The following is a 20406-nucleotide window of genomic DNA, read 5'->3' on the forward strand; positions in this document are numbered from 1 at the left end:
CAGAGTCATGTGGCCTGGTCACATGACCTTGTGGAGTCATAGCAGCCATTACTTACAGGCTATCTGGAGCATTCTCAGGAAGGTTCACCAGGTGATGGATAAGCTTCTCCTAAGACCTATTGTTTTCCCTAATGGCTCATTAGCCTGAATAGGCCCTTCCCCACCAGCTATCTGGACTGAAAGCATCTTGCCGAGTGGGCATCACCCAGGTGTAACTACATTTGAAATGCAGATACATAGTCAATATTAATTACTTCAGATACAAAAATGGTACATGCATACAAATAGGATAATCGTATTCAGCAAATCATAACTTGTCCAATGACATCTTACATGACCTGTTGTGCATAAAAGGCCCCATAATTATGCCATAATCATATCATAATAAAATCACTATGAAGAATATGGGGTGCAGTGTCACAAGGGAGATAACTGTCTTCAAAACCAAATAAAAAAAAGGAAGGGTTTAAGAAAAAAAAAGGAGAGTATTAACCTAATGAAAACTCAATGAGCTACACTATTAACTGGAAATAAAGTTCAGAAATAAAATTGTCACTTGGACTCTGCTAAGGTTCCATCTCAGGCTAACGGTGGTTAAGAAGGAACTGAGGGCAGTTTGCCCGCGCAGTACTAGATAGCCTAGAGGAAGAGCACAAGACAGGGAAAACACAAGTGCAGGCTGAACAGACACTGCTACCTAAAATCTCCAATCTGAGGTGCAGGGACATGGATACATTTACAGTGGAGCACCCACAGAGGTACTACTCGAAGAAGTAGTTCTTTTCTGGGGATCTAGAAGGTATCTTTGGAGGTAAAGGAAGAGGAGAATCCCCAAATTCCTCTATATGTCCTTTCCCTTCTGGAGACAAACATATTTAAGACTGTTGTAGTATGGTGTCTCCTTGCTCCAATAACAAAACTGACCCCATTCCCAGTGGAGCTGAGGTCTGATCCAATCTACGAACCTGTGCCTGAACAATTATTCACTGCAATACTGTACTATCAGTCACCAGTGTTGCAGTATGCCCTTGTTTCACCAGCTCCTTAAGTCTCTTTTTTGCAACTGGCTCGTCCGGATCCGAGGGCAAAAGACCCGAAGAAGGAGGATTCCTCACCTTTCCATGCAGCTGCTTTTCAGTACCTAGTTCCTTAAATTAGGTTTGTATAACAGATTCCTTCACTCATAGCTTGTCTCTCTTAAGAAAGACATACTCGAGGGCTTACTACTGAGGTCTATCTGGGCCGATAAATCATTATGAAGAACACTGGCTCTTGATATAGAGGCTAATACTGCAGAGGTTTCCCTGTTTTTCTGGGTCTTGTTACCAGGCCACTAAGAGGCCAATGAAGATTACTTATCTTTTTGACCCATAGAACCATCCAGGGCCAACGATGGTCTATGGATCATCTTAGGAGCCTGTTCCTTGCCAGTTGCAGATGCTTTGCCACCAACACTTCTTTCAACAGGATAGATTGTAATCTATTCTTTCTTTTTTCTTTGCTCTCAAGATGAACGTAGAACAAATTTAGCACTTGGAGGGTGAGTGTCCCCCTAAGCATGACAGGCACCAAGCATTTGTGTCAGATGCCAGGAACATCGCTGGACAAGATATCTTTCGAAACCAGGTTTCTTTTTTGGTTCCATCAGAACTGAACAATACTATTACTACCTATATTACTAAACTATTTATAACTACAGATACTTAGAATTAAGATTTTAAACTATCTAACTAATGACAGCTCTGAGAGGATTCCTGACCTCCACACAAAATGTTCAGGTGATCGCAATTAGAAGGAATTAGAAGGCAGCTGGAGTACCACACCTCTTTTATACCCTCGCTTTGGATGTTCAGTGTTTTCTGAGGGGAAGAGTAAGGAAGGAATGGGAGCGCTCTAATGACTACTCATAGACTCATAGACTTTAAGGTCAGAAGGGACCATTATGATCATCTGGTCTGACCCCCTGCACGCTGCAGGCCATAAAACCATCCCCGCCCCTTCCCTGGACTCCGCTGCTGAAGTCCCCAATCCTGTTATTAGTGACCTCAATCGGCAGAGACCCTCCTGCTAGAGATCCCTGCCCCATGCTGCGGAGGAAGGCGAAAAACCTCCAGAGGCTCAGCCAATCTGCCCTGGAGGAAAATTCCTTCCCGACCCCAAATATGGCGATCAGTAAGACCCCGAGCATATAGGCAAGAGTCTCCATCCTGACCCCTTTTAGCCATTATGCTATTTACCTACCATTGCTTGGTTTTCCTTGACAACTATGTTTTACCATTAAACCATTCCCTCCATAAACTTATCTAACTTAATCTTAAAGCCAGACAAGTCCCTCGCCCCCACCGTTTCCCTCGGAAGGCCGTTCCAATATTTCACCCCTCTAACGGTCAGAAACCTTCGTCTAATTTCAAGCCTGAACTTCCCCACGGCCAGTTTATATCCATTCGTTCTCGTATCCACGTTAGTACTAAGCTGGAATAATTCATCTCCCTCCCTTGTATTAATCCCTCTAATATATTTAAAGATAGCAATCATATCACCCCTCAGCCTTCGCTTGGTCAAACTAAACAACCCAAGCTCCTCTAGTCTCCTTTCATACGACAGGTTTTCCATTCCTCTGATCATCCTAGTGGCCCTTCTCTGCACCCGTTCCAGTTTGAGTTCATCTTTTTTAAACATGGGAGACCAGAACTGCACACAGTACTCCAAATGAGGTCTCACCAGCGCCTTGTACAACGGAAGCAGGACCTCCTTATCCCTACTAGATATACCTCGCCTAATGCATCCCAAGACAGCATTGGCTTTTTTCACCGCCACGTCACACTGTCGACTCATAGTCATCCTGCGGTCTACAAGGACCCCTAGGTCCTTCTCCTCTTCCGTTACTTCTAACCAATGCGTCCCCATCTTGTAACTAAAATTGTTATTGGTCATCCCCAAATGCATCACCTTACACTTTTCACTATTAAATTTCATCCTATTTCTGACACTCCAATTCACAAGCTCATTCAAGTCTCCCTGCAGGATATCCCTATCCTCTTCCGAATTTACAACGCCTCCCACCTTCGTATCATCCGCAAACTTTACCAGCCTACTCCTGCAATCGGTTCCGAGGTCAGTTATAAATAGATTAAATAAAATGGGTCCCAAAACCGAACCTTGGGGAACTCCACTGGTAACCTCCCTCCAACCCGACAGTTCACCCTTCAATACGACCCGCTGCATTCTCCCTATTAACCAATTCCTTATCCATCTCTGGATTTTCAAATCGATCCCCATGTTTTTTAGTTTAACCAATAATTCCTCATGGGGTACAGTATCAAACGCTTTACTGAAATCCAGGTATATTAGGTCCACCGCATTTCCCTTATCTAATAAATCCGTTACCTTCTCAAAGAAGGAGATCAGATTCGTTTGGCACGATCTGCCCTTCGTAAAACCATGTTGTAAATTATCGCAATTGCCACTACCCTCCAGGTCCTCAACTAATTTCTCCTTCAAAATTTTCTCTAACACCTTGCACACTACAGATGTTAAACTAACAGGCCTGTAGTTACCCGGATCACTTTTTTTCCCTTTCTTGAAAATAGGAACCACATTAGCTATTCTCCAGTCTAACGGGACCACCCCCGAGTTTACAGATTCATTAAATATTATCGCTAACGGGCCCGCTATTTCCCGCGCCAATTCCTTCAATATTCTCGGATGAAGATCGTCCGGTCCTCCCGACTTAGCCCCATTAAGGCGTTCAAGTTTTGTTTCTACCTCGGATACGGTAATCCCCCATCCCGAACGCCCCTCTGTAATGGTGCTAGTATCCCTAATCCCTTCATTGGCCTCATTAAACACCGACGCAAAATATTCATTGAGATATTGCGCCATGCCTAGATTGTCTTTAATCTCCTCTCCGGCAATAGTCTTCAGCGGTCCCACTTCTTCTTTCTTTGCTTTCTTCCTGTTTATGTGGCTGTAAAACCTCTTACTATTGCTTTTAATTCCCCAATAGCTGTGAGGAGCAAATTCAGGAAAAGTAGTGCTTGACCTATGCTGAACCATACTCAGTGACAGGGCCGGCTCCAGGCACCAGCCCACCAAGCTTGTGCTTGGGGCGGCACCTGGAGGGGGGCGGCGCGGTGCTCCGGCCGCCGGGGAGAGCGGGGCCACGGCCAGGGCTCGCTGCCCTCCCCCCGGCGCTCTGGCCGCCGGGGAGAGCGGAGCCTCGGCCGGGCCTCGCCGCCCTCCCCCCGGTGCTCTGGCCGCCGGGGAGAGCGCCCGGGGCTCCGGCCGCCCTCCCCTGCCGCGCTAGTTAACTACTGCTAGTTAAATCTCTACCATTCGGATGCACCAGTCCGGAGGCATCCCATGAGTGGGAATATGAAGAGGACACTTGAAGAAGAATATGTTGTTTTTAGGGCTGGTAAAAATTTCATTACAACAATTTTCATGAAAAAAATCTGCTTTCCATATAAAGTTTTGACTTTTCATCAAAAATTAACACAAAAACCTTGAAAATTTTGACTTACAATTTTAATCAAACCAAAATATCAATTCAGAAGTGTCTAAATTTAAATACCATCAAAACAATTACATCAAAACAAAATGTTTCAATGTTCTTGAATCATTTCAACTCAGTTCAACATTAAACCTCTTTTTCCTGAACATGTATCATGGGAGTTGTAGTTCTGCTACCTTATATGCCTTCATTCTTCTCTATTGACTGGACTCCCTGGTTGGACTACATCTCCCATGATGGACTATAGATGTGTTACTCCCATGAGGTACTGCAGCAGGGCAAGTGGACCAATTTTAATGGTGAACTGACCCAAAATTAAATACTGGCTCAACAAACTGAAATATTTTAATTTAGGATGACCTGACCCAAAGCAAAATATTTTATTTCAAATTTTGAGATAGAAACTTTCAGTTTTTGACCACAAGTTTTTAGTGTTCAGGTTTTTGAAGAAAAGTTAAAATTATCTGTGAGGGAAATAAAAAAATCCAACCAGCTCTAGCAATTTTTCCAATGTTAAAAAATTCTTACAGCTGTTTAGTTGAGAAAATGTAGCACCTCAATGCTTAGGCACAGGGACTTGATATTTCACAGGAAAAGTTGTTCTGAGATCAGAAGATATCTTTTGCTGGCCCTGTGAAAATCCAATCAAAACTTGCCAAATTATAAGCCTTGGAAAACTGCTGTTTACACATGCTCGATAGAAGTTTGTTATAGGTTGGTAGTAAAAGTGTCTAAATATGTACTGAGCATGCTCCACCCACACAGAGCTCACTGAGCAGGGCCGGCTCTGGCTTTTTTGCCGCCCCAGGCAAAAAAGCCTCCCGCTGGCCCGCCCCCCTCCCCCCCCAGCGCGGCAGGGGAGGGCGGCCGGAGCCCCGGGCGCTCTCCCCGGCGGCCAGAGCACCGGGGGGAGGGCGGCGAGGCCCGGCCGAGGCTCCGCTCTCCCCGGCGGCCAGAGCGCCGGGGGGAGGGCAGCGAGCCCTGGCCGTGGCCCCGCTCTCCCCGGCGGCCGGAGCACCGCGCCGCCCCCCTCCAGGTGCCGCCCCAAGCACAAGCTTGGTGGGCTGGTGCCTGGAGCCGGCCCTGTCACTGAGTATGGTTCAGCATAGGTCAAGCACTACTTTTCCTGAATTTGCTCCTCACAGCTATTGGGGAACAGAAGTGAGAGCAGGTAGACGGTTCCTCCCATGCAGAGTGGAGTAGGAGGAAAAAGCTGCTTATCTAGAATGTAGCATGGTGAGGAGTTGAATGGGCATCAAGTGCAAGCTATAGGGGGACAGGAATTGAGGGAGGAAACAGGACAGGAATAGACAGATGATGGGGGCAGGAAGAGAAGGGTCTTTAACCATGATAGTATACTCGCCTCCATACTCTGGAATTGAACCAAGGATTCCCAGGTTTCAACATTCCCCTGATCATGTCAACAAATATTTCTGAAGCCCATTGGCAAAGTCTCTCATACCCCTCTTGTGTCTGGTCCACAAAGAGGATAACAGCCTCTACTGCTACCACTTAATCCATTAGCTCAAGTGGTAGAGGTCTGTTTTGTAAATCTAAGGGCTCCAATCCTGCTGATGACCTATCAATATGGTTCTATGTGAAGTCAATATGGTTCTATAGAATGGAATTTTTTTTTTTAGTTCACTTTCTTAAAAAAACTAGGAAATTACATTAAAAACGTACGTTAAAATCTGTTAAGTTTGCATAGTCAAGCACTCAAAAGTTAGGAATTGCCACAACTAAGGTTGCCAGTGCCACATTAATTTGGTCCCCTTGTGTATATGCATTATAATACACTCTTTAATTACATGATCACATTCCATTTTTTCCACAGAACTCCTGCCTTATTCAGTGCACAGACTGGATCTGTTCTGGGGATGAATCAGGGTTGTGAAGTATGCTGTTGTCTGTAGGACCCTTGCCTCAGAAGGGTGCTGCAGAAGTTGGAAGGTTTGTAGTGAATGAAGAAGGGGACTGGAGGAAATGAAAGGAGGATCTGATGGTAAAGGAAGTTGAATGCCACCCTTGAGAATTTGATTATATTACTGCCTCTGCCAAACAGCTCCTTTGTCATTCTGGGCAAGTCACATTAATCATTATTTTCACAGCTGGCCCCGTGTGCTCCTCATTTTCTGGGAACCATCTTGGGACACCTGGAGTCTGAGAAGTGATGAGCACACACAGCTGCAATTGAATTCAATGGGAGCTGTGCTATGAATATATAAACATCTATAAAATGCAAAGTACTCTGAAAAATTAGACCTCTGGCTTCTCAAATTTGGCTCCCAAAATTAGTGGACACTTAACAATTTTGTTCTCAATCAATTTGTGCCCCAATTCCCTATTTGTAAAATGAGGCTAATTACCACCATCTGATGTCACAGGGACTGTGAATATGCTTGTGACGCACTAATAGGCTATGATGAGCAGCACAGGCAATTGAATTATTCTGGATGCATTGCAGGGTTTGAATGGTGTACTGTAAATAAGGTCTAGGGCCCTACACTGAATGATGAGGATAAAAAGAATTACTGATCAAACTCCCGCTAAGATGGCATTTCCTGAATTCTGAGTTCTCAATTTTGCAATATTAACATTCTTTTGAGGTTAGGGTTTTTTATGCAATTATAGATAATTTTGTGAGGTTTAGGAGTCACCCCCTTTAAGGTAGCTGTATCCTGGAGGGGAAAAAAGGGAAGATGGGGAATTAGTTTCTCAGTTTCATCCCACCAAGGTCTCTCTCCCTCAAGACAGAGAGATTTTGGGGAAAGATGCTGAGATGGGTGGCATCTATGCAGGGCCGGTGCTACCATTTAGGCAAACTAGGCGGTTGCCTAGGGCGCCAAGATTTGGGAGCGCCAAAAAGCAGTGCCCCCAATTTTTTTACAGCCCCCTCCCCGAGCGCGCTGTCACCGCTCCACTTCTCCCACCTCCCAGGCTTGCGGCACCAATCAGCTGTTTGGTGCCGCAAGCCTGGGAGGGGAGGAGAATTAGAGCGGGGGCGGCGTGCTCGGGGAGGAGGCGGAGCAGAGGTGAGCTGGGGTGGGGAGCTGCCACATGGCTCCTCGGAGGGGCACCTCAGGGCAGGGGGGGGAACCTCAGGGCAGAGGTGGCGGTGGGAAGCTGCTGCAGGGCTGTGGGGGGGGGCGCAAGGTGGAAGTTTCGCCTAGGGCGTGAAACTTCCTTGCACCGGCCCTGCATCTATGAAAAAACCTGGGGATCCCTGGTCCTGGTTCTTCAGGACTTTGGGAGTGTCAATGCTTGATCCAGCCCACTTCACCCCAAAACCTCACCATCTACCTGGAGTAGTTCTCCCTGTCCAGCAGGCTCAGCAATCGGTCTGTTTGCTCCTGCATATCCTCACTGCTGCCATGAGGGATCACTAATGTTCTCCTATCTGCTAGTATTCAAATTAAACATTCAGTTTTTTGTCTCCTGAAGAAGTTATGAAAACAATATTTACAGACAACTGAAAAAAACAGCTCTCTCGGATATTGGAAATCATGTAATCCAAATTAAGTATTTTACAGGTCAATTTTAATAATTGGCAATAAAAATGCATCTATATTTAGTACAATACGGAACTCTCTTGAATTGCAATGTATACTTCTCTCCATACTTCTAAAGCTAATGCATCTGAACACAAATCATGGGGAAGTGTCAGATTATAAAAAAATAAATGAAACAATCTCTCCTGCCCAATAATTCTTAAAGCACTAATTCATCAGCACACCTGGCAAATAACAATATGCAAGGTCCCTTTTCCAACATCACAAATATATACTGTTTGAAATCAGCAAGCTTCTATTTAGGTTCCCACAGATTTACACTGTTTTAATACATTGTATTTATGCACAGAAATATAATCCACACATTCCTACAAAATACTGCTGAGAAGGGAGACCATTAGCTTCCTCCTTCCTATCAGGACCTGATTAGTTTCCACCCCTCCCCTTATAACCAGGGCTGCCCAGAGGATTCAGGGGGCCTGGGGCAAAGCAATTTCGGCGGCCCCTTCCATAAAAAAAAGTTGCAATACTATAGAATACTATATTCTCATGGGGGCCTGGGGCAAATTGCCCCACTTCCCCCCCCCCCGGGCGGCCCTGCTTATAACAGTACAGTTGTCATTAATGCCAACAATGCCCTGGAAAACAGTGGTGGTGCAGAAGACAGGCATCATTTTTTGTTGAATTGCTCACTGAGGGTTTTCCTGTAATTGTCATTAACACTTCCCCTCTCAATTCTTTCATAAAGTAATGCTGAAAAAAAACCAAACAGGCACGTTTTTCATTAAAAGCCTGCTTTCTAATTTTACCCTCTTACTAGAGAGCACTCAGAAAACACAATACAAAATTAGCTTTATAAACATTTTTATTTTTCAGATATAGTCTATAACAAAAGAACTTAATTGTCTGCTTGCAAAGTAAGATAACAAAGGCTAGTTTAGAAGACGGGAGAGGGGTTATCACTCCACTGACATAAATAGGTATTTAGACACTTTGCATATTTTTCCTTCAGTGCCAAATGGACAGTTGCTGTTGAATATTTATTTTTAACTACAGTAATTTGTGATGCATGACTAACAATTTATGCAGCTTTCATCATTCTACATTAATCTTAACATTAAAGATGGACTAACTGCACAAATGGGGATTTTGAACGTTGCAGAATTCAGGGGATTCAGAAGCACATTTTCAGTTCAAGCCTGTCTCTGCTGAATACCATTAATATTGGCCTTGTACTGTATGTTCATCTTCGACTCTGGCAAATTTAAGCACCTATTTGTAGGCTGATGATCTTTTCCATCAATTTTCGTCAACAAAATTATGAAATCTCTCTCATTATAACATATGTGAAATATTTCAGGCTAGTTGGACATTGAAAGATGGGTGTGTTCCACCTCTATTGGGATCCATAAGGCCTTATGTGCCTTAGTGAGAGGTGTCTTAATTACAGTGTATAAGTCCCTTCACATGGAGAAAGTACCCAGTACTAAAGGCCTCTTTAATCTATCAGAGAAAGTCATAACAAGAATCAAAAGGCTGGATTCTTCTTCTTCTTCTTCTGATGGCGGATGTAAATGTAGAGCAACAGCTATTTTACATTTAGATGTTTAAGCCAGATAATTGCATCGGGAGTAGCAGAGTGTATTGCTGTGATGCCTCCTTCGTATTTGTCAATTGGGCATTGAGTTGTTGTATATTCCATGGTCTGTACTGGGTGACCACAGTCGCACACTGGAAAGTCTTTAATTTTCCATTTGCGCAGCAAGTATCCGCATCTGACATGGCTTGCGCAGATATGGTCTAAGGCTGCCCATGAACTTCGTGGGAGATTGAAGACAGGGATCTTCTGCGTCTGGTCTTTCACCAGGTGTTAACTTGTGACTTCTTGTCAACTCCATTCAGCTTTCCAAGCTTCGTCAGGGTGGAAGTCACATTGTTGAAGGTTAAATGCCTGGGTCCAAAATGGCTTATGCTACTTCAAGAGGTGGTGAGGGACATTGTTAAAGTCCTGGTGGATGGGAAGACATTCATTTTCCACGATCCTCTGGAATTCCCAAAGGGTTGTGGCATCTCGGCGAATGGATAGGGGAGCAATGTGCTGTCTAAAGGTTGGATGTTGAAGCCAGACAAATTTAAACCAGAAATAATGCACAAATTTTTTACAGCGAAGGTAATTAACCACTGACAAGTGATGGATTCTCCATCTCTCGATGTCTTCATATCAAGACTGTATGCCTTTCTGGAAGATATGCTTTAGCTCAAACACAGTTTACTGGGCTCAAGGCAAGGGTAACTGAGAGAAATTCTATGGCCAACCCTATACAGGAGATCAAACTAGATGATCTAACGATCCCTTCTGGCCTTAAAATCTATGAATCATTAAAAAGATGTTTTAAACATTGGCCCTTGGCAAGGTCATCCAGGGGGACCCTGGGATCACAGCATAAGCCTCTCTATTGCCAAAGCTAAAGAACCAGATCCATCAGCTTTGAGGCAGTAGCACACTCAAACTTTGATGCACTGTCTAGACTTTAGAAGGGGACAGAAAACCATAACAGTTTCAATGTTGTGCTAATAGGTCTGGCAGGCTGGAAGGCTTTTTCACTTTTAAGTACTAGATCCCCTCTGGAGGAAGACTCACCAGGCTGCAGGAACCAGCTGTGGTGGGAGCCTGCAGGAAGGGTCAGAACAGGGATAGGAAGAGTCAGGAGGGTGGACACTAAGACCCAGGGGTGCCCCAAATTTTCAGGTGCCCTACGCACCCACCTATGCTGCGTATGCCTAAGGACGGCCCTGCCTGCAGGACCCCACTCGATATGCCCTTTCAGCTTGACTGATAATTACTCTGAGTACGATTTTCCAACCAGTTATGCACCCACCTTATAGTGAATTCATCTAGGCTATATTTCCCTAGTTTGTTTATGAGACAATCATGTGAGATAGTATCAAAAGGCAAGATATATCACATCTACTGCTTCCCCCCATCAACAAGGATTGTTACCTGTCACAGAGCGATATTTGGTTGATATTTATTCTTGACAAATCCATGTTACTTATCACCTTATTATCGTCTAGGTCAGGCGTGGGCAAACTTTTTGGCCCGAGGGCCACATCGGAGAATAGAGATTGTATGGAGGGCCATGAATGTTCACAAAATTGGGGTTGGGGTGCGGGAGGAGTTGTGGGCTCTGGGATGGGGCTGGGGATGAGGAGTTTGGGGTGTAGGAGGATGCTCTGGGCTGGGACCGAGGGGTTCTGAGGGTGGGAGGGGGATCAGGGCTGGGGCAAGGGTGTGGGAAGGGGTGCAGGTTCTGGCTGGGGGTGAGGGCTCTGGGGTGGGGCTGGGGATGAGAAGTTTGGGGTGCAGGAGGGTGCTCCGGGCTGGGATCAAGGGGTTTGGAGAGTGAGAGGGGAATCAGGGCTGGGGCAGGGAGTTGAGGCGTGGGGAGAGGCTCAGAGGTGCAGGCTCCGAGTGGCGCTTACCTCAAGCGGCCCCTGGAAGCAGTGGCATGTCCCTTCTCCAGCTCCTACGCTGAGGCGCGGCCAGGCAGCTCTCGACACTGCCCCATCTGCAGGCACCACCCCTGCAGCTCCCATTGGAGTGCGTAGGAGCCAGAGTGGGGCCATGCCGGGTTCCGGGAGCCGTGTGGTGCGGCCCCCATCCCAAAGCCCCAGTTGGAGCGGGGCCAAGCCGCGTGGTGGGGCCCTGACCCAGTGCCCTGGCCGGAGCACCGGAGTGGAGCCAAGCCCCGTGATGTAGCCCCCAACCGAGTGCCCCAGCCGGAGTGCTGGAGCGGGACCGAGCTGCATGGTGCGGCTCCGACCCAGTGCCCCGGCCGGAGCACCAGAGTGGGGCCGAGCTGCGTGGTGCGGTTGGGTGGACCAGCTTGATCTGGCCCACGGGCCATAGTTTGCCCACCCTGGTCTAGGTGCTGTCCCCTGCATGGCCGGCTCCAGGCACCAGCTTGGCAAGTAGGTGCTTTGTGCGGCCACTCCGGAGAGGGGCGGCAGGTCCCGCTATTCGGCGGCAATTCGGCGGACGGTCCCTCACTCCCGCTCGGAGCGAAGGACCTTCCGCCGAATTGCCGCCGCAGATCGCGATCGCAACTTTTTTTTTTTGGCTGCTTGGGGCGGCCAAAACCCTGGAGCCGGCCCTGGTCCCCTGTCTCCTTAGCACAAATAGTGGTAGGCAAGAGCACAGTACAAATAAACATAATAGTTTAAGCACACTGTAAGGATTTTCGGGTCCTGAATCAGGCCCAAGGGCTCAAAGGCCGCTGCAGCATCCACAAACACCATCCGACAGCTCTATTAGTAACTGGAGAATTGGGAACCCTAAGGCCTTACACTCCACTAAGGGTACCGCCCACAGGGACTTGACTAGTGGAGCTCCGGAGTCCCTGATTGGGCTGGGTACACTAATTAAGCCAGAAAGACACAAGAAGTTGTCTGTACAACAAAGTGGATCCTGGCTTGCTGCTGCTACAGACTCTGCCTCCGCTATCTGATCTCACCTGCTGCTGGTTCCTGCCTCGTTCATGATCCCTGCCCCTGGTCTCCAACTCTGGCTCCAACCCTTGGCTCTAGCATATGGCCTTCGACTCTGACTTTAGCTCTGACCCCTGATTTCAGCTCTCAGTGCCAGCTCAACTCTCGACTCCTGATTTTGGCTCTGAGCCTGACTCGACTCCCAACCCTGACTCCTGCTCCAACCACTACGTCTGACTGCCCAAGTCCCACCTGTGACACATACAGGGGGTTCATCATCTCAAACAGACTTAATAAATTGTACCTAGACAGATTCCCAAAATCATTACCATGTAACCAAGATAAATTGAAATGGATCAACTTTCTTTTCAATGCATTTGGCCAAAAAAATGGCCACCAGTCCTACATTTCACCTAACTTGCAATAGAGCTCATACTCTGCAATCTTCTACTTTCGTACAGTTTATTCATTTTTGCCTTGTAAACTGAAGTAATAAAATGTGTCTGCTCATTTCCCCAAATGATCTACAGCCGACATAGCTAGAGGTTTTCAATATTTCCATAGTTCTATGCAGATGTCTAATCCGTCCCCTTTAAATAAGGCATACTTTCATAGATACCAACACAGTAGCAGCATGAATAGAAAACCAACAGAAGGTCAAAGCATAGAGTGAGAATAACCCACACCATTAATTCAGTTGCAGGCTTACACAGAAAGCTGCTGTACCAAGGACATCCAAAAAGGATTACTACTACTATTAAGTAGCTGTCAAGGTACTTAGCCATGCTTAAAAATTTAAATTTTAGCAGGAAAGCATCAGACTATTTGTCTATTTGCTGAACAGACTTTAAAGAAGGTTTTGCTTGTCCATCATTCACAGTACTTCCTACTATGGCAATTTTCATTCTGTACTACACAAGCTATTTAAGAACAGTTGATAGTTACCATCATATATTTCAACTGGCAGTTAAAATTATTTACATCCATTTAGTGGATTGAAGTCACAACTAGGAAAAAACCAGCAACCTTTTGAACAGTTTAAAGACTAGAGGCTTTAAACTTCTTTGTATTGCATAAATGGAATTCTAATTACATCTGCATTTCTGCCGCTCACTCGTAAAGCTTTTCAGCTGCAGATTAGCAATTACTGAAGATGGTGCTCTCATTAGGCCCCTAAAGCAGGCTGACTCAGGATAAGTGATTGCACAATGTTAATCATATCATGGGTAGCAACGAAGACTGATACTTCAAAACAGCAGAAAAATTACTCAGAACGAAACATGTTTCTGTTACTGGTCAAGTATGCATTCATGTGGAAGGAGGTGAAATAATAATCTGAACAGCTACTTTATCAGTTTAATATTTCCAGATAAAAATAAAATACATAAATCTAAGTCTGTTTTTGAAGATCTGAAAAGTTTTTTTAAAACAACATCCAAGACTCTGATAACTATGTTACATTCTCAGAACAACATTCCCCAACATTTATAGGAAACTGATTGTGATCCGCCTATTAGAGTCATATATATTCCTTATTCCTTAAAGTCTTATGTGTTCTGAGATACAAATATCTGTTCAAACCCAAGTGCCACTTCATCATGAGCACTAACACAAAAGAGGTAAGATAAAAACTGCTTGGTCCTAACCTCCCAAACATTTAACACAAATGTGAAAATATGAAGTGAGGCATGTACTACTGCAGCTTATTGCCGCTACACATTTGTGTATGCTCACAGAGCTATTGCCATTAACAGTTCTCGTGCAACATCCTGAGGACATCACATCCACACTCCTGACCAGGCCTTTGGAACATCCAAAGAAGAAACTGCCCCCATCAATTCCAGCTCAGTTTTTATGCTAAGCTGTATGCATGGTGGAACAGGATTTTGGGAGTTCATACAGCATAGACATGCTCTATAAGACATAATAATGTATCACGTTATAGAGTCTCAATGCCTTGAGTTGAAGTGCCCCCAATGAGTGGGGACAAAACAACTTGTTTCAAGAAAAAGCTCTAGTCTGTTTCTGGACAGTCCTTTAAAAAATTATAACAATTTTGATAGCTATCTTACAAATCATAAATCTCTCTTATGCCAGGATTATCATTCAAGGCAAAAATGAAGAGTGAGAAACAAATGAGGACACAATACATTTTACCAAATTAATTCTGAATTATGGAAAAACTGCTCTCTGAAATAGCTTTGAGATCCATACTGCACCATTAATTCATTATTTTATGGGCCTATGCTATTATATGAAGCCAATTCAATTTAAACATAATACAAAGAGCTCTTTGTATCTTAAAGTTATACTATGAAAAAAGCCAACAACTCAGCATGAAACATATGGCGATTACCTTGTACTGTATTTTCTAATCTCCACAGAATAGTGATCATAGGCCAGCTGCTGCTCCTACTGAAGTCAAAGGCAAAACTCCCACTGACTTCAATGGGAGGAGGAGGCATATGTTCCATATATCTCTAAACAGAGGGCTGTTGGTTAAAACTACAGGTTTGCATTAACAAAGAAAATGGCATTATTCATACAATCATTATGCATCAGGAAGAACGTGCCACTATCTGAAATACTTTACAAGGAAAAGACATTTCAACTATGAAAATGCCGATAATTCACAGCTGTGCAGGTACCCTCACAACAACCACATTGGTTGGAACCACTTCACTTCATCCTATAGATTACCACAACCAGAAGGGACCATTATGATCATCTAGCCTGACCTCCTGTATAACTCAGGCAACAGAACCTCATCCAGTGACTCCTGCATCCAGCCCAATCACATTATGTCAATGTTTCATTTAAAATTTAACTTCCCTCACTCATAAAAATAAAGCAATGAAAGAGCAGAAAAATAAAGTATGAACTTGAAGATGATTTCTCCTCTTTTTTTTAAAGCATATATTCTGGTTGTGCCTAAAGGCTCGCCATCAGGATTTTCTTACTTTCCTATTCATTTACAGTTGAATTTAATCTAATACTAAGAGTGCAGCTCAGCTTAAAGAATTTACGGATCTGCTAAAATTTAGAAGTCTGCTGCTGATCTTCCGATGTCAGCAGCTCCATCAAACAGTAGAGCACTTTTTGAAGCAGAGGTGGATTTTACAGGAAAAAGTTGGTAACTCACTTAGGAGAAATTGTTTGCCTTTTAAAAAGTTCTCATTTTGAATTTTAAAACAGCGGTTCTAACCTCACCAATGGGCATGGAAACATCTTTCATAGGAAAAATATTAAAGCACTTTTAAAAAACATTCTTGATATCTCCAGGAAATCTCTCAAATAAGAACATAAGAACATAAGAAAGGCCGTACCGGGTCAGACCAAAGGTCCATCTAGCCCAGTATCCTGTCTACCGGCAGTGGCCAATGCCAGGTGCCCCAGAGGGAGTGAACCTAACAGGCAATGATCAAGTGATCTCTCTCCTGCCATCCATCTCCATCCTCTGACAGACAGAGGCTAGGGACACCATTCCTTACCCGTCCTGGCTAATAGCCATTAATGGACTTAACCACCATGAATTTATCCAGTTCTCTTTTAAACGCTGTTATAGTCCTAGCCTTCACAACCTTCTCAAGTAAGGAGTTCCACAAGTTGACTGTGCGCTGCGTGAAGAAGAACTTCTTTTATTTGTTTTAAACCTGCTGCCTATTAATTTCATTTCATGACCCCTAATTCTTGTATTATGGGAATAAGTAAATAACTTTTCCTTATCCACTTTCTCCACCTCACTCATGATTTTATATACCTCTATCATATCCCCCCTTAGTCTCCTCTTTTCCAAGCTGAAGAGTCCTAGCCTCTTTAATCTCTCCTCATATAGGACCCGTTCCAAACCCTTAATCATTTTAGTTGCCCTTTTCTGAACCTTTTCTAGTGTCAGTATATCTTTTTTGAGATGAGGAGACCACATCTGTACACAGTATTCGAGATGAGGGCGTACCATCGATTTATATAAGGGCAATAATATATTCTCAGTCTTATTCTCTATCCCCTTTTTAATGATTCCTAACATCCTGTTTGCTTTTTTGACCGCCTCTGCACACTGCGTGGACATTTTCAGAGAACTATCCACGATGACTCCAAGATCTTTTTCCTGACTTGTTGTAGCTAAATTAGCCCCCATCATATTGTATGTATAGTTGGGGTTATTTTTTCCAATGTGCATTACTTTACATTTATCCACATTACATTTCATTTGCCATTTTGTTGCCCAATCACTTAGTTTTGTGAGATCTTTTTGAAGTTCTTCACAGTCTGCTTTGGACTTAACTATCTTTAGCAGTTTAGTATCATCTGCAAACTTTGCCACCTGTTTACCCCTTTCTCCAGATCATTTATGAATAAGTTGAATAGGATCGGTCCGAGGACTGACCTTTGGGGAACACCACTAGTTACCCCTCTCCATTCTGAGAATTTACCATTTATTCCTACCCTTTGTTCCCTGTCTTTTAATACTCTACTGTGAGGCCTGCATAATGTCCTATGCGCTACTGAACCCTATCTCAAAGAACCTAAATGGTTCATAGCAGGGCCGGCTTTAGGCCGATTCCCCCGATTCCCTGGAATCGGGCCCCGCAGGTAAGAGGGCCCCGCGCCCGCACCTAAGAGGGCCCCGTGCCTTAGGCTCACCCGGCGGCGGCCCACTCCGGAAGCATTTCAGCGGCGGGGGGGGGTGTCCACTCCGAGGTCTTTGGCGGCATTTCGGCGGCGGGGGGTCCTTCAGTGCTGCGGAAGACACGGAGCGGACCCCCCGCCGCCAAAGTGCCACCGAAGACCCGGACTGCGGAATCGGGCCCCGCAGGTCCTAAAGCCGGCCCTGGTCATAGGGTATGTCTACACAGGGATAAAAAACCTGTGGCTCACCCAGGTCAGCTGACTCAGGATTGCAGGACTTGGGCTCCAGGGCTGAAAAATCATGGTGCAGACATTCAAGCTTGAGCTGGAGCCCAAGATCTGAAATCCTGCGAGGGTGGAGGGTCCCAGAGCTCAGGCTCCAGCCTGATCTCAAATGTCTACACAGCAATTTTTAGTCCTGCAGCCTGAGCTCTGCAAGTCTGATTCAGCTGACCCGGGCCAGACATGGCCAGGCTGCAGGGCTTTTATCCCTGTGTAGATATACCAACAGAGCCTTATAAGAGCCCCCTGCACTGGAGTGAATTTCACCTAATGGGCTTTGCCTGTTTCAGATGCACCATTCTCATAGACTAAGCTGTCAGCAAGGAACATGATTTTGTCACAATAAGTTTATGTATAATTCACGGCACAGTCATGGTAGAAGATTGGTAATTTCATGCTATGGTCACAGCAACCTTGTGGTCCCTCCTGCCATGCAATATTCATTCGTTAGTTCACTTTGATGTAGTCCTCTTCGCATTGGGATTAGAACAAAGCCAATTCACTATTAATCTGTGCCGGGGGGCTTGTGGGAGCCTGCCCTTGCCCCCATTTTTCCCCACTTCCACTCTGACCCCCACCCCACAGACCTCTGCCCCCAGTGCAGAGATCCTAAAAGGGGCAGGTCTGGGTCTTTGCAACCCTCATGCCCCAAGTCCCCAGGGGTGACGGCTCTTGTTCTCTACCTTTTTTCTGTGTTATAGGTCCCCCAGTCCTCAACATACGTACCCATCCCTCTCAACCCCCAGCTCACTAGATACCCGACCCCCCTCTCCCTGGCTCCCTCAATCCCTGACCCCTCTTTTACTGCCAGCTCCCCAGATCCGCAACCCCCTTTCCCATCTCTCTCCCCAGCCCATTGCTGGAGGAGGGTTGGTTGGAATTGGATGTGACAGGCTTGAGCTGATTTCCACCAAGCAGCTGGCCAGTGCACTGGGCAGCTCCTCTCACTTCCCTCTGGGAATGAAGGGGTTTCTCCAGATTGGGGCATCGGAGCCTGGCCTCTGCCAGTGAAGTGCTGAGCCCAGCAGCAGATCCCAACAATAAGTGAGAGAGAGAGAGACAGCAAAGGGTATTGGCGGCAAGGAAGAGATGGGGGCAGGTAGAAGGCTGGGCGAGCTGGGGAGATGGGGAAATCAGGGATCCAGTGAGCTGGGCATTGGGAGGGAGTATGGATCAAGAGAGTCAGGCATGGAGTAAAGAAGGAAAGAAGGCAGAAAAAGGGAGCTGTCACCACAGAGGACCTGTGGGAGGAGGAAGGCAAAGACCCAACCCTGTCCTTCCTAGGAGGTACGCACTAGGAAGAGGGGTTTGTGTGGGTAGTCAGAGTCGAAAGCTCTTTGCTTACTCTAAGAGAATGCTTAACTAATCCATGCAAATTTAAGAACATGCACAATACAGCCATTACAAATTTCTCACATTATAAAAGAACGATGTCATAATGGGTTCATCTTCACAGGGATAAAAAGTCTGCAACTGGCTTGGCTCAGATTACTCAGGCTGGTGAGGCTCGGAGTCTGGGGCTGAAAAAAAATAGCTGTGTAGATGTTCGGGCTCAGGCTGTAGCCTGAGCTCTGGGACACGCCACCCTGCTCAGGCTTGGGCATCTACACAGCAATTTTTTGCCCTGGAGCCCGAGCCCTGCAAGCCCAAGTCAGCTGACCTGGGCCAGCCGCAGGTCTTTTACCTCTGTGTAGAAGTACCCTGTGTGGCTTGGCAAATAGTATTTATACTGGCTGTCAATTCAAATCTTCCAAAAAACATGCCAGCATATGCTGATTATGATTGATCAAGATACTAAAAGCATATATGTGCTGCTTATTTCATAAGGTCATAGAGACCAGTGAAGTGATTCTCAGCAGACTCCCAGAGAGAATTTTTCTTACAGCTGCACAAGCATTCAGTTTCTGCTCCCCAGTGGCAATCATCCTATGGCCATTCACAGAGCTCCTGTATCTCGAGAGTTCTACATACAGGATGTATGTTATGATTCACTGAAGATGTCTGTTACACTGCAGTGACTCTCAAGCTAGTATACACTGTATTTGTATGTTTAATAACATTTCAGAAAGCTGTAACTTTGTATATTCTCATGAGATATTTCTTTGTCTTACTGACAGCTTAGTATTAAGGTTAAAATCATAGGGCCAGATTTTAAGATGGTGTAAATCAGCATAGCTCCACTGAGGTCAATAAAATTGTAATTTTACATGAGTGGAGAATCTGGCTCAAATGTTGCAAGTTGTCTTAGCAAAAATCTGCAAGTTTATTAGTATAAATAAAGCTTTGAGGGACTTGAGATATAAACAAAAAAAATTGTGACAACGTAGCATGATGCTTCTCAAGACTATGCACTAGAGCAGTGGTGCACAAACTGGGGGACGCACAAGTGGTACTCGGGAGGGGCGCAAAAGAACTGGGTCCCACAGGACCCGCTGCCATAATAGCAGAGGCAGGATAAAAATAGAATGGGTATTGCAGGGCGGGACGGGAGCAGGATTAAAAAAAATAGTCCTCCCGCCCCGCAAACAACATGAACACCCCAGCCAGCAGCTACCACGCTCCAGCTGCCCAGGTCTGATAGCAGCGCCACCATCTGAAGCAGCAAAAAAGTAAGGGGGGGACAAATTCCGTGAATGATAAAGGGGGGCATGACTGGAAAAGTTTGTGCAGCACTGCACTAGAGCATTTTTAATTTCAAATTTTATCCTTACTCTCCACTGTCAACAAACCAGACCCTGTTTTCATGGGTGTATGCAAAGATACTGCTAATTGAATGTACTGCTGAACATAAAAAAAAAATAGAATACACAACAGCTTTGGATTCATTCCAGCCTACAAACATTTAAAGTGGATTATATTGTCTATAATTGTGTAAACATCCCTGGCACGCAACACTACCCCTGGTCTTTAGGCTCTTTCTATACTCATATCTAGTGGCTTCTCCACATCTTTCTGGCATGCCCCTCTTCCACCACTGCCGATTAG

General features: G+C 45.3%; 1 protein-coding gene across 4 annotated transcripts in view; it reads right to left on the bottom strand.

The window, feature by feature from the left end:
* VWA3B (von Willebrand factor A domain containing 3B) overlaps positions 1 to 20406 on the bottom strand; it is a 127915-nt gene that overhangs the window by 24007 nt on the left and 83502 nt on the right. The window contains exon 24 of one of the 4 annotated variants that reach the window (XM_065580834.1): positions 8870 to 10124. The exons of the other annotated variants lie outside the window; for them this stretch is intronic. Coding sequence (XP_065436906.1) covers positions 10050 to 10124 — 75 coding nt within the window. The 3' untranslated portion in view covers positions 8870 to 10049. Of the gene's footprint in view, positions 1 to 8869; positions 10125 to 20406 lie in introns of those variants that run through there. 4 annotated transcript variants of the gene reach the window in all.

Source organism: Chrysemys picta, chromosome 1 (genome assembly GCF_011386835.1).
Source record: "Chrysemys picta bellii isolate R12L10 chromosome 1, ASM1138683v2, whole genome shotgun sequence".
NCBI classification, from domain to species: Eukaryota; Metazoa; Chordata; order Testudines; family Emydidae; genus Chrysemys; species Chrysemys picta.